Below are 12378 nucleotides of genomic sequence, written 5' to 3' on the forward strand. Positions count from 1 at the left end.
AGAATGCACCTGTCTCATTGCCTCTGTACCGGCTATACAGCTTACGAGCTGTGATTTTCGACAGTTTTAGCTTGTTTTGTCATAAAAACCAAATAAATAAATTGACCACAGTTTGTCATCTCAAATATGATTGGTTCTAAGAATCAGACTTTTTTTTCTTTATTATCTACCTTTCTATTTGATCAAAAGCCTCAAAACAAAGTTTTTATTATCTTTTTACCAAAATTTCTCGATGGTCTAGTTTTCGACATTCAATTTTAGTTTTCGACACCAAATATTTTAGTTTTCGACAATAACATTTCCACCTCCTTTGTTTGCACAGGGATATGAATGTTTGCATATTGGAATTGCTTGTCTTCTTCAAGACGTTTTAACACCATGGAAACAGTATAAACATACCTAGTAAGTTCGTTGTAGAAAAATAGATTATCAGGTGAATGTTTAGTGCTAGTTTTCGATAGCTTGAAAACAGTTAAAAAAACACTTAATTCAGAATCTTATCCATCCATTGACTCCTTTTATGTTGCTCATGATTTAAAGTCATTCCTATTTGGTCTATGGCATTGAATTAAACAGATGATTTAGAATGCGGCTATTAAATTAATGATTTACTACAATTAAACATCTAATTTAGAATCATTTTTATACTCAGCATATGCTGAAGTGGGAGAGCAAAAATATAAAAATATGAACATATTCAGCTTGAGCAACCAGATAGAACGATAAGCCTTTTATTAAAAATCTGTCGAAAATTAGCTCCTGCCGAAATCTAGAGTATCTAGCCTATTATTTTTTTCTATTCTCATTGTAAAATAATGATTAGAGCTTAGATATAATGTTTTATATGATTATAATATCGTTAACCTGTTTTTTCTAAACACATTGAGGGCCACGAAAATATTTTTACCGGAAAACACTAAAATTCAGCATTATTTATCTCAGAAACCACTGAACTGAATTCTATAAATTACCTTTCTTTGAGTTACCGAAAGTGTAATGTTTAATTTTGTAGAATATAGTTTAATTGTAAAATTTATAACGATTGAGTTCTGTTTCTAAGTACAGCTCACACGCCGCGAGCGAAAAATACGAGATATCTCGTATTTGGTCCTTATTGTGTTAATTGAGGCATTCAAAAAGAAAGGGGCATCAAAAATCCGTTTCTTTTTCCAATGTTATATTATTTATATCTTTGCTAAAAGAAGACCAACAAAATATTTTGGTTTCAGATTCTGTACGGATGATCTCAAAAGGTCAATTTATTACTACAAAATGTTGCAAAATCTTGTTTTAATTTTTAAATTTTTGGGACTTTGTATTTCAAAATGGACTAACTAGATATGTTGAATTATCAGTCATATCATAAAACGGCTGCTGCAGATTTTTTCAACACGATAGGCTCAGTTAGGAATACTTCCCCCTACTCTGGTTGAATTCAATCTTTCTTTTTGAAATTTTTTTGAAAATGTTTACAATTTCCCTCAAGTTTGGACTCTCAATTCTCAATCCCTATTTGATGTTCATTTAGTTTCATGACTCAAGTTGTGAGGAAAGAAGGGTGGCTCCATAGAGTTATCGGAATTTCGAACAAATATCAATTCTGATATTTATGTTTATAACTCAGTGGCTCAATTCCAAGAATCAAATGCTGTTTCAGTTTGTTTTTTTTTCACCAGCCTAATCATGGTGGCTCGCTTCAACATTGTAGCCTTAATTTGCAACTACATATTTCAACGAATGTTTGACATTGACACGATTTCCAACCGAGATGCCGACAGAGACTGGTATAGAAGAAAACTTGGAGAAATGTTCCCCGAAATAGAACGTTAAGAGGTCTTGACATCCGAGAGAAAGTTTGACACTCATTTGAAAGTTTGAACTGTAACCCGAAAATAGCTTATATGCTTGAAGGACTTTTCAACGAATGGAAACTAGAAAGTTTTTAATTATACCGGCAGTAAAGCCTAACTGCCGAATGAAATTTTAAAACAACCAAATAATGTTGGCATGCTTAACAACAGTTATTTCTTTTTAAATTTCTGGTATATTTTTTTTAATTCTAGATAAGCTTGGTAGAAGCTATTAAATTATCAATGTCCATTGGACAATTATTAGTGAATTGTACACCTAGCTAACTGACAATCGTCAACTTTACTGTGTGATGGACTCAAACTGAAACTTCTAAATCGATGGGAAAGGTTCCTTCGAATCAAGAAAACAAAACTTTTCACTTGGGAAATCGAACAAGCCTTAGTAGATGTATTTGAGCCGTTATTATAGCCCTTGACATTTGTTCGCAAACAAATATCAATGTCAAACAAACGATTAAAGCGGTTTGTCATGTAAAATATTTTGAAAAAAAATGAAAAAAAACATCAAACCCCAAGATAGGAATAGGCAACGGTGTCGCAATCAAGGTTGCCGAAAAAAAAATTTCTGAGAAAAAAATCTATTTTCTATGATTTTACCCAAAAGTTCTGTGATGTTATTTCCATTAATTTCATTGAAAATTCATGATAAATTGGGAGATTTTTTTTAAACATTTTTGGGAAAAAATCAGTTTCTACTCACAATCTTTTTATGCTTGTATAATTCAAAGTAAGAAATCTAAATTTTATAGTGGCCAAAAAAATTATAATTTTGAAAATCCATTCAAAATTCAAAAATTCAGTGAAATCTGAGAATATTTTAAAATGCTGCGTTCTATAACAGAGATTCTGTAATGGAATTTTCCTCAAAATTATGTGAAAGTACAGATTTTTCTGTACTTACGACAACCTTGTTCGCAAGGCAGAAGAGCTCTCTGGAGCCACCCTCAAAACTAAATCATAAATTTGGAATATTTCGAAGAATCCTTCGCCGGACACAACAAAGTCCACTTCCATTTTGTTTTTTTTTTGTTGTTTTTTGTTGATAGATGATTAGTATCATTTATTGGTTTTTTTGTTGCTTCTTATTTCATTTTTTCCACTCTCTAATTACATAAGTAAGTATAAAAAAAATCATCATCATCCTCCCATGTTTTGCTTCACGTGAGTTTTTTTTTCTCTCTCTTCTAAATTTCTCGCTTCTCTCTGTGGGTGTGTGGGTGTCTTGGTGTTGGTGTAGATTTTTTCTTCTGTAAAATATATATGTGTGTCTGTGGGCGCAATGAATAATATACTGTACATCCCTATTGAAGTTTTGTTTTTCTCTCTCAAAGTTATATGTGTATATTTGTGTCTAAGTTGTTGGTTGAAACTTGTGTTTATTTCTTTCTAGATTTTTTTTTTCACCTTTATACTCTAGAACACACATTCACACCAAAAATACACCATTTCCCAGTTTTTTTTTTTGAGTGTATTTTTTCTATCGTTCAATGCGCTCGCTAATAAGATGGGGGGTTTACTTTTTAACTGATGTGTGTTTTACTCTTCGTTTTTTTTTTCTTCTCTTAAAATCTTTCAGATTTGTAATGTTGTTTTCAACATTTTCAACAGATTTTCTATACAGTTTAGTTTCGTTTTTTTTACAAATTCAAGGTGGAAAACAACTATTTGGCAGCCCTTCCGTTATGCTTTTTTTCTTCTTTCTTCATAAATTGTTTATCTCAATGTTAGTTTACTTTTGATTGCATCTTCGCGCTCCCCTAAAATGTAAGGATTTATAAAAAGAAATAAAAAGGTTTCACTTGCTTTCCTTCGAGTGGTCACGTCTTTTTCTTTTTTTTTTCTAATTTAAATAACTAACTACCGAACACAATCTGTTTTTGACTTTTAGAAACTGCTCGGCGGCGGCTTTTGATTTAGCAAGTTTTAGAAAGACAAAAATGGTAACTTTTCAGGAGGGGGCGAAACGGAAGAGTTAAAACGTTTTAATTCTTATTTTTTGGCAACCACTTAACTGCGACCGAGCTGCCATTTTTCCTCTACTCTTTCCGTCGTGTGACACTTTTGGAACTGTCATTTTCACAACACGAACGAAGAAGAAATGGAAACAAAACAAAAATTACTAACCAATGCTAAACGCTTAAACAAAAATGTTGTTTTATGAAAGAAGAATCCCCAGCCGAGTCACGATTTGATTGTTGCTTTTCGCTTCATCTTTCACTATTTCTAAGTTTTTTTCTTCTCATATTTGATTTACACTGTATTAAGGGAAAGGATGTTAAATAAGAGGATGTGGAACGGGGTTTAGGGGAATTTTGATTGTTTGTTTACATGTGTGTGTGAAGATTTAGACAACTGTCAAACGAGAAAAAAAACAACAACACTACACCGGTGCGTTTTTGTTTCTGACAGCTGTCAACGCATGATTCTTCAATCTGTGCTGTTGTTGTTGGTGTAAAAGTTCGATTGGATGTGTGTTTGTGTGCGTGTTCTCTCTCGGTTTAAACTAAAAGGGTTCGGCTTAGTGGATAAATTAGAGCTAATATTTACAGTTGTTTGGGGGATGTTTCATTGTGCCTTTGTATAGAATCCGATTATTTTCATCTTTGATTTTATCAAATTATAAGACCTTCCCTGTCGTCGGGGTTTTTTTTCCTTCTTCTTTTAAAATTAGAGTATGAATTTAAACTGGTACGTTTTGCATTTTCGCTTTAAACCATAATTGAGCAGCTAGTGGACACTGATTGGCCTACTATGAATGATATATACGCTAACGTTAGATTGAAACATACTCTCACTCACACTGACGTGCTTCGAGTTTCGCATTTCAATGCCTACTTGAACGAGAGCTTCATCTCTCGTGGATTTCTCCCGTTGACTCACGCAATATCTTAGACTATGTACATTTTCTTTCCCATTAATCTATTAAGGCTCCTGTTGATTACATTTATATTTTAAGACACAATACTTCCCACACTCGCACATACATTCAAATTTCATTCAAAGTTCACTAATCATATCTCACAAACACTATCAAATTTCACTTCTGACTTCTCTCTGTTTTTGCTCTTGCTCAATTTACAGACACATATACGCTTTTTTTTTTCAGACCATTCAGTGGAAGTTGAATACAAACATAAACTGAAATCAAGAGGAATTTATACTCATAAAAAATCTTCTTCAAGGATTCTATAAAAACAAAAACAAACCATACGAAAATCTTTTATACAATAGTTGTTAGAAGACTCAATCTCACACATTCCAATTCCGAGTGAACCAAAACAAATAAAAATAAAACTTTGAAAACATTCTAAACTGATGATAAACAAATTTTCTGTAACGTAACATTGCACTTATGTTTCGTTGTTTTTCGTCTTGCTCTATCTGGCCCTGCAACATCAACGCATCTTTCTCTAACTTTTTTTTTCGATTTGATTATTCACACATTGCTCCCCATACGATTTTTCTCTATACTGCCCTCTAAAGACTAAAGACGGTCACTTAAAGTAGAACTTATTATTGCTTGCCTTTTTCGCGCTAAAATAAATTTATAGAATTAAAGATACTGAAAGAAGTTTATTGAGTAATGTAGATTTTTTATTGTTTTTGAACCCGCACTATACACATTCCATACGCGTTCAGTTCTATAAACCTGAATCTCTCTCGATCACTCTCGAATAATATTTAAACCCAGCTGTGGCACGCGGAAAAAAGGGGACATCCCTATTCCGGTGTGCAGCAAACCCCACAAAGTTACTTCCGGAAGTAATAAAATAGATACAACTACATTAATAACAATAACACACCCCGATAGATTTCTCCTACAAATATGATTCACTTTTACGCACATCACTCTCACACAGTCATACACTCTTCCTCTGTCTTTTTATCCCTTTTTTCCCTCGTGTTTTTCCCCCGGTCATGATCTCTTGGGAAGAAGTTTTATCATAAGATCCGAAGACCACGATTCAACTGTACATAGAATTCTTCACTCAAACTCGATACATTCAAAACAAAAAAAAAAACAAAACCAAAAAAAAAGTGACACAGTTTTTTCACAATCGATGAAAAAAGTTGGTGATTCAATTCGAAACAAAAAAAAATATTGAAAAAAAAAACGAAACAAAACAATAGAGTTAACTTGACCCTATCAATCGCACAAAACTTGCTCCTAAGAAGTTTTTTCTTCCTTCCATACAAAAAAAAAATAACTAGAGCCTATTAGCTAATCTTATTACCAACTAACTAGCTAACTAACTAACGTATCGTAACGTAACGTAACCGCTCCTTCCGCCGTTCATCTCCCACCGTTTTTTTTTCTTCGTCGGGTGTTATTTCATTCGGTTCAGCACGAAGTCGCCGACCACTATCAAACCCTTTTGATACGGCGATTCGCTGATCTGGGACGCGAGCCGCAGCGCCTCGATGCAGTGCTTCCGGGCCAGAAAGCGGGTCTGCTCCAGGCCCTGCGATTTGTGTACCAGCTCGTAGGCCCGCTCGACGTCGCCCGGTTCCCGGAAGCGGCGCAGGATCATCGGGTTGAGCTCCGGGTACTGTTTGCGGGAGAGAAATGAAAAGAGAGAAAAAAAATTAATTAAAGAAAAACTTAATCGAGATTCAATTGTAAACAGATACCTTATCTAAAAAAACCTCTAGGATAAATTCATGTTTTTTTTTTAAGATTGTGGGTAACATTTAAATAAATGCCACATGAAACGTCTAAGCGTGTAAGGTGAATATTGAAAAAAAAAACGGACCAGAAAAATAGGGATGCCACTATTGTGAAATGTCCAATGAAGAGATGATATAAGGATATGCAGAAAATAAATCGAATTTAATAAAAATAGAATAATAGTTGTATTTGGCAACACTGCAGATAAATAAAATATAATATATTTCCATGGCAACGTTTGTGATTTTGGCAACACTAGGTAAAACAAACCAAACAACATAAGTCATTGAGCTATTCTTGTGAGTGATAGACGCGTTTGAGTGAATCTCTGAGTTGATATTTATAAAAATCGTAAAATCGCGACAATGGCGTAGTTGGCAAGATGACTACAGATTTGTAAAATTGATGCTCAAATTATTTAGAAATGGTTCCGGCTTCGATAAATAAGACGGGGTGGAAAAGCGCAGATTTTAAGACTGCTGCTATTAATGTTTGTTTTAATTTGGCCTTCTGATGGAAAAAGATAGATTGATTTGGGAAGCGCAGATTTTTAAGGCTGCTGCTGATTATTTGTTTTGGTTTGGCATTCCGGTTGAAAAAGACGGAATTGGCGTGGGAAGTGCAGATTTTTAAGACTGCTGCTGCTGATTGTTTCTCTTGACTTGGCCTTCCGGTGGAAAAAGACAGAATAACTTTGGAAGCGTAGATTTTTAAGGTTGATGTTGATTGTTTGTTTTGATTTGGCCTTCCGGTAAAAAAAGGCTTAGGTAGTGCAGATTTTCAAGACTGCTTCTGCTGATTGTTTTTATTTATCTCGTCTTCCGATGGAATAGTACGGATTGGCTCAGAAAGCGCAGATTTTTACGCCTGACCTACCAAAACCAGACTCGCGCCAGCCTATCCGCTAAACTACATCAGCGCTTCAATGCAATTGTTTATGTTTGTTTTTACTAAACCGTGATAAAGGTTGTGGATAATAAGTTCAGGTGAACAAAATTCTAAATGTAAATGTTACGAAAAAAATGAAAAAGCTCAGTAATTTTTACCGAGGAACCGGTAAATTTTACCTCAAGCTCGGTAATTGTTACCGTCAAATCGGTAATTTCTACATAAAGATGTGTAATTGTTACCGGAACGCCGTTAATATTCACCGAAAACTGTAAAACTTTCAACACAGAGAACAGACGTACAAGCTAGCCCACGAAACTTGTGTAAAAATCCCAACACCCTTTTTGAACTAATTTTTGTTTTTTGGCTACGATTACGCCTTTTCGAAAACTGGGCACTTTAAAGTTGATTTGTAACTCTTTAATGGCGCAATAGATGGCACTGTTTGCAGTCAGTTTCTAACGTATTTTTTTGGTGATAGCATTTGAAATTTTATACACTTTTTTGACGGTTTTTTGTTCGAGCTTGTACATCTGTTTTCTGTGCTTTCAATGACTTTTTCCCGAAAATCAGTATCTTCAGCTGAAATCACCGAACGTTTTAGGGCTTCCAGTAAAAATTATCGAAAATTTTACAGTTTTCAGTAAGTATAACTGGCATCTCGGTACCAATAATACATTTTTATGCAGGAATTACCGATCTTTCGGTAAAAATTACCGATTTTTCGGTAAAAATTGCTGTACATTTTGAATTTTTTGTTAGTAACAATTACCGGTAGTTCGGTAATATTAACCAACATTTCGGTAGTATTTGGTGGTATTTCAGTAATAATTAAAGCAATTTCGATCAAATCTACCGGTTGTTCGGTAAATTTGGTTGATTCTCATACATACTAAGAGAGTGTAATAAAAAGTTTTTTCACATTATGTCTGGTTTTCACTTGAAGCATTTTCTGTAAATGTTGGTAGTATTTACCGAAAACTATAAAATTTTCGCTGATTTTCACCAGAAACTCAAAAACGATCGTTAATTTCAGTTGAGCTGAAATTAACTAACGTTTTATGGTTCTCGGTATAAATTACCGAATATTTTGTAGTAGGCGGTAAATATTGCCAGTGTTTCGGTAATAATTACTAATTATAATTATAAATATCGGCTAAAAACCCGATTTTTCGATAAAAAAAATACCGGTGTTTCGGTAATACTTATCGAACATTTTTGAATATTTCGGTAAAACTTACCGGTATTTCGGTAATAATTACAGCTAAATCGGTAAACTTTACCAGTTATTCGGTAAATATTATCGATTTTTTTACAGACAAAATTACCGGTGTTTCGGTAATAGTTATAAGCTGTCCACTAATAATAACAGGTATTTCGGAAATCTCTACGGGTTGTTCAGTATATTTTACCGAGCTTCTGTAATTATTCGGGAAAACATTTCAGGTTTGCGGTAATAAATTCGTTAACTACTACCGGTTGCTCTTTAATACAACAAGCTGTCACGTTGACAATTGTTGGTTTTTTGACAGATGATTTTAGCCGAGTTTCGGTATTTTTTAACGAAAAAAGTCCGGAATATTAGACAGCTGTTACTATTCGGTCCTGAAAAAAATTACCAAACAGATTAACGAACTTCACATGATAGGGTTTCGGTAAAATAATTAACGAACTTGGTAATTTTCGTTGTGATCCTGTATATTTTTACGATAATTTTTTTGACATGATGTTGGTAATAAGAACGTTAGATGCATGTTTTTAAGTAAAACCCCTAAAAATGCTATGCAGGTGTCCCTAATTTTGTTTTCTATCAAGGTTATAGTATGTTTCGATTGGAAATTTCGACGCGCATGAAACGAGCATGAAACCGCGCATGAAATCAAGTTGTTTTCGAAAGGTAAAGCTCAACACGATCAATACTAATTTGAACAGGGTCAAGAAAGAAATTTGAAACTTGGAAACTTTAGAAAAGTAAAAGATGGTCATTAGAGTGTCCTTTCATGGCCATTTTTGCGTTCCCGGAAATCGGAAAATCTATGCATCTTTTTCCCGGGAATTTAAAATAACAAATCTATTTCACAATCTATAATTAAAAACTGAGCTACTGTTTCATAAATTTGGATGTCATATGTCATGTCAGAATTTGGATGTCAGGAACCACGCGTTTGTTCAAAAGTATCAGGATCTCCATGTGCTGCTCTACGTGAGTGATTACTGATCTGTTTTGATAAAAGTTCTATTTCTCTTCTGTCTAGTTGCAGTTGATGAAAGCATGGGTATGTGTTAACTTTAATCAAAATACTATTACAGAATCCGTTTGCCGTTCCGTTCAGACGTTCCACGCTCTTTGCCATCGTTACTTGGCGTTTTGTAAAATTGGAGAAGAGACATCGTGGCCTGTGATCGTGTATTCCTCTGGTATGCCATCTCAACACGCCAGTTTTGTTTCTTGATCAGCCCATTCATTTATCTGGATGCCTCAATGTAAGGGGACTCATATGAAATGATTTTCAGTACCCTGACATTGAGCTGATTCATAGTCAATGATCGACGTTACTTCGAAGAAAATTAACATAGAGAATTGTGCGTTTTTTAATTTGTTGAACGTGGCTTTTCCTAGACAGATTTCTAGTCATGTACCTAAAACTTTCATCCAATTAACAAATTGCAACGGTTCGTTATGCATCACGATACTAGGCAATGTACGAGATTGCTGAGTTGTTTACTTTTCATTCGGGAGATTTCCAATCCAAGAAGCGTAAAACCATGAACCAGAATATCTATCTCCGACGGAAGTGATCGGCAGGCAACTGTTCTCTAAATTGTCTTCCCTGACAGCAAGTGTGGTATCTTCAGCAAAGTCAATCTTGATCACTCCTGACGAGAAATTACGTCACAGTCTTGTCATGATGTCGTTGAAATAAATCGGGCTGCGGGGTAATCCTTGAGGGAGGCTTTTCTAGGTTGTTCTTTTTATCAGACTAAGATCATTTCGACTTGCTGATTAAATCCTTTCCCCGAAAAGTAAATAGGCACTGCTAGTGAGACTTTTTGGTACTATTTAATAGCGCTCTTAGTTCTTGAACGAGTAATCCAATTTTAACATGGTCGTAAGCGCGTTTGATGTCTACGCTGCATACAACAACATGTTCCTGATTTTTCAAAGCCTCATAGCTTCCTCCGAAAGAGGGAAAACGGCGTCCATGGTTCCTCCTTTATTTTTCCTGAATCCGCAAATTTCAATAGGAAATATGTGGTTGCCTTCTATAAACCACTCTCTTTGATAAGCATATCGTAAATTTTGCGAAAGCACGAGGCTAATGCTATCAGACGAATATCGGATTCTACGAGGGTATCTTGGTTTGGTTTAAAGATTGCCACAATTTTCAACACCTTCCAAGCGCATGGTATCACTCCATTGAAAAAAAAACATCGTTGTAAAATTTAGCTGACGCATCTTAGAGGTTTACGGTCTTCCGCAAAGTTGTTCTTTGAATCTTCAGCAATAAGAGATAAGTGCAACAGTGAGGCTGTAGGAATTTTTGAACAAAAATGTTACATTTTCCATATGAATTTAAAACATTGATTTTTTTTTTGCTACAGCCCATTTCAAATCCTGGAGTCACCAAAATTTGCAGAGTTGCTATTGTACAGATTCCGACCAGTCTAAATTGTGCAATATGCGGTTTAAAGTCGCTATGGGAGTCTAGTCTATTGGTGGTCTAAAAGTTGCAAATTAATGAAGATGTATTACTTTTGGAAGTTTCTGTACAGCATGTGTATCTATTAATCTACAAAATCAGCAGCAGGTTTAGCTCTATTTTTTGGGTTCGGGAATTCCTGGGAATAAAGGTCGTTTTCCGAGATTCGGGAATTCCCGATTTTTTTTTTTTTGATTTCAGGGAATTCCTGATTGGGTTTCCAGGGAATGGACAAACTTATGGTAATATAGAATTTAGGAAAAAAGAAAAGCTTATTTTGTCTTTTGAAGTGACTTACTTTTAAACTCGAACTAGAAATTTTCAATTCTAATTTTGAAGCACAAATTTTGTATTGAATGTCAACATTGAAAGAAAACCTACAAAAGTTATATTCCTAGTTTAGAACTTATAAATAAACAAACATGGCATTGAATTGCATACTTTCTTTTCTGTTATACTTTCTATTCTTTTCCAAAATAAAACCTAAAAAAATAGACTGCTGATTCACTGTTGTGTTCAGATCTTGGACGCTTTCAAATTCAAGTATTTCGTTATATCAACATGTAAGTTTGACGAGGAAAATATGTTCCGGGGTGAATTATGTGTTTCGAAAGTGTGTTACTTTAACAGACATCCTTACTAAAGGACGTCTTACGGTTATTCAATCCAACTGTTGCAAAAGTATAGTTTTTTTAAAAAATATTTTCTGGTAGCAAGGCTTCGAATTTTCGTTGATTTAATAAAATCTAACTATTCGAAGCTTAAAATAAGAATAATTATTTTATGGCTGACATTAATTCTGTTCCTGTTTCCAAGGTTTGGTCGATCTTGGATCGATCTTTGCGAGGTCGATCTTTTAAACTCAAATTTTCGATTTTTTGGATCGATTCTTTAGCCTTGGAGAAATCGATTAAATCGGTTTTTCGATCCGATCTTTCGATCTTTAGAAGCTCCATTCAAAAGACTGCTTTCCATTATCAGTGCTACCATGAGACCAACCTAGCACATAAAGGACCACGAAGAAATCTAAGCCCGAACAAACCAAAATATGGCATTCTCTATCTCAGAAATCACTCAACAAAATATTACAAGTTTAGTATCTTTGGGTCATCAAAAGCATTGTACACAATTTTGTAGAACAAAGTTTCTTTATAAAATGTACCACATTTGAGTTATGCTTCACAGTGAACACATGCGTCAAGCGAAAAAACGAGATATGTACATATCTCGTATTTCGTCCGATATATGT

At 34.4% G+C, this 12378-nt stretch overlaps 1 protein-coding gene across 1 annotated transcript in view; it reads right to left on the reverse strand.

The window, feature by feature from the left end:
- Positions 1 to 3049: 3049 nt before the first annotated feature.
- Positions 3050 to 12378, reverse strand: part of LOC129739542 (all trans-polyprenyl-diphosphate synthase PDSS1) — a 332301-nt gene continuing 322972 nt past the window's right edge. The window contains exon 9 of the mRNA XM_055731025.1: positions 3050 to 6421. Within this exon, the coding sequence (XP_055587000.1) occupies positions 6200 to 6421 (222 nt within the window). The 3' untranslated portion in view covers positions 3050 to 6199. The remainder of the gene's footprint in view (positions 6422 to 12378) is intronic.

This window comes from Uranotaenia lowii, chromosome 1 (genome assembly GCF_029784155.1).
Source record: "Uranotaenia lowii strain MFRU-FL chromosome 1, ASM2978415v1, whole genome shotgun sequence".
Taxonomy (NCBI): domain Eukaryota; kingdom Metazoa; phylum Arthropoda; class Insecta; order Diptera; family Culicidae; genus Uranotaenia; species Uranotaenia lowii.